General features: G+C 42.1%; 1 protein-coding gene across 1 annotated transcript in view; it reads left to right on the top strand.

Moving 5' to 3' along the window:
- The window catches only part of yars2 (tyrosyl-tRNA synthetase 2, mitochondrial), a 42,570-nt gene that overhangs the window by 21,408 nt on the left and 19,676 nt on the right, over window positions 1-1,486 (top strand). The window contains exon 4 of the mRNA XM_037683032.1: window positions 413-583. Within this exon, the coding sequence (XP_037538960.1) occupies window positions 413-583 (171 nt within the window). The remainder of the gene's footprint in view (window positions 1-412; window positions 584-1,486) is intronic.

Raw genomic sequence — 1,486 nt, 5'->3', positions numbered from 1 at the left:
GTGGTGACGTCAATTTGAACCCCGCCCACTGGAACCGGTACTGAAAGCATAATGGAAACACAACCTGTACCGTACCGAGTAGAGTAGAGCCGTGCTGTACCGGTCCGTACCGGTACTAATGGAAAAGGGGCATTTGATACTCTGTCATTTAAAAAAATTATTAAAAGCAGAAGAAAACTTGGGCTCCAAAACCAAACTTTGTGGGATGCCACAGAATACTCTAAATTTAAAAAAATTGCCTGTATTTTTGACATGTAAAGTGTATCAATTGTAGTTTATGAAGTCTTCAGCAATATTTGATAAGATCTTGTAATAAATGTTCATCCTGTGCCTACTGATAGTCTTTCTGATAAAGGAAAATACACGCTTGTTGTTTTCCCAGGTGTGACTGTAGGAACGTTTGTCGTTGCAGGTGTACCAAAGTGCTGTATCACAGCAGCGTGGATGCCTTGGAAGAAATGAGTGATGAGGAGCTTCAGGAACTCTTCAAGGAGGCCTCTTTCCACGAGTTGCTGTTGGAGCCGGGGACCACCGTGATAAACGTGTGTCGCCAGGTCAATGCCATCCCTGATGGACCCAGAGGGTAGGCAGCAAACCTCTGCTGTTAATAGCTCCACTTTTAGAAGAGCTGTGTTTGTTTTGTCCATCCATGTTCTGCTTGTTCTGAAGTTAGGTCGTGGGGACAGTAGTTTAAAGCAGGGAGGTCCAGACATCTCTTTAAACAGCACCTCTTCCATCTCTTCTGGGAGGACTCCAAGGTGTTCCCAGGGTCTTCCCTGAGTCTCCTCCCAGTCGGACAGGCCCAGAAAACCTTTCAAGGGAGGCCTCTTTTGAAAGGAGGGATTGTCAGTTGTAGGGCTGGGCATCGTTTGAATATGAGCTATTATGGTTCCGATTCTTCATTTCGATTCCCGTTCCTATCGATTCCCGATTCCAATTCTTTTTTGAAGTGGGGTTAAAAAAAAAGACCTGTCAATAGTGATGGGTCTGACGACACTGAAACCTCGGTGCATGCACCGAGCAAACAAGGCGAAGCCCCGTGTCTGTGCGCGTATCTCTTTAAGGAAACCCACGTGACCGATACAGCTACTGTATCGTTTGGTTGTGAACATGCCAAATTGTATTTATAAGGGAGAAAATGTATCGACACGCTTGTGGGTTTTGTTGGATGGAAATAGTTTGTGTTCTTTGCTTTGCATTAGTTTTTGGCTTGTCATCCAATACCATGGATCAACCAAGGAAGAGGGAACTTTTCTCCCGTGTGGGATCATTTTAATTTTATCACGAAAAAGAAGGTAAATGATTTATCCGTTCTTGTTTCCACTATTGATCATTTTTCTTTCGAGTTACTCTAATTTATTTCTGAAGGATATTTTAATTAGTTTACATGGATTAACTTTTATTTTAGTTGTAGGTGTGTAGAATGAACATATACTGATATATATTCATAAATTAAACGGATTCTTTCATTTTTCTGGACTGTATA

The sequence above is a fragment of the Nematolebias whitei genome, chromosome 10 (assembly GCF_014905685.2).
Source record: "Nematolebias whitei isolate Nwh7 chromosome 10, NemWhi1, whole genome shotgun sequence".
NCBI classification, from domain to species: domain Eukaryota; kingdom Metazoa; phylum Chordata; class Actinopteri; order Cyprinodontiformes; family Rivulidae; genus Nematolebias; species Nematolebias whitei.
Note: the sequence above shows the minus strand (reverse complement) of the source record. Positions and strands in the feature narration are given on the sequence as shown.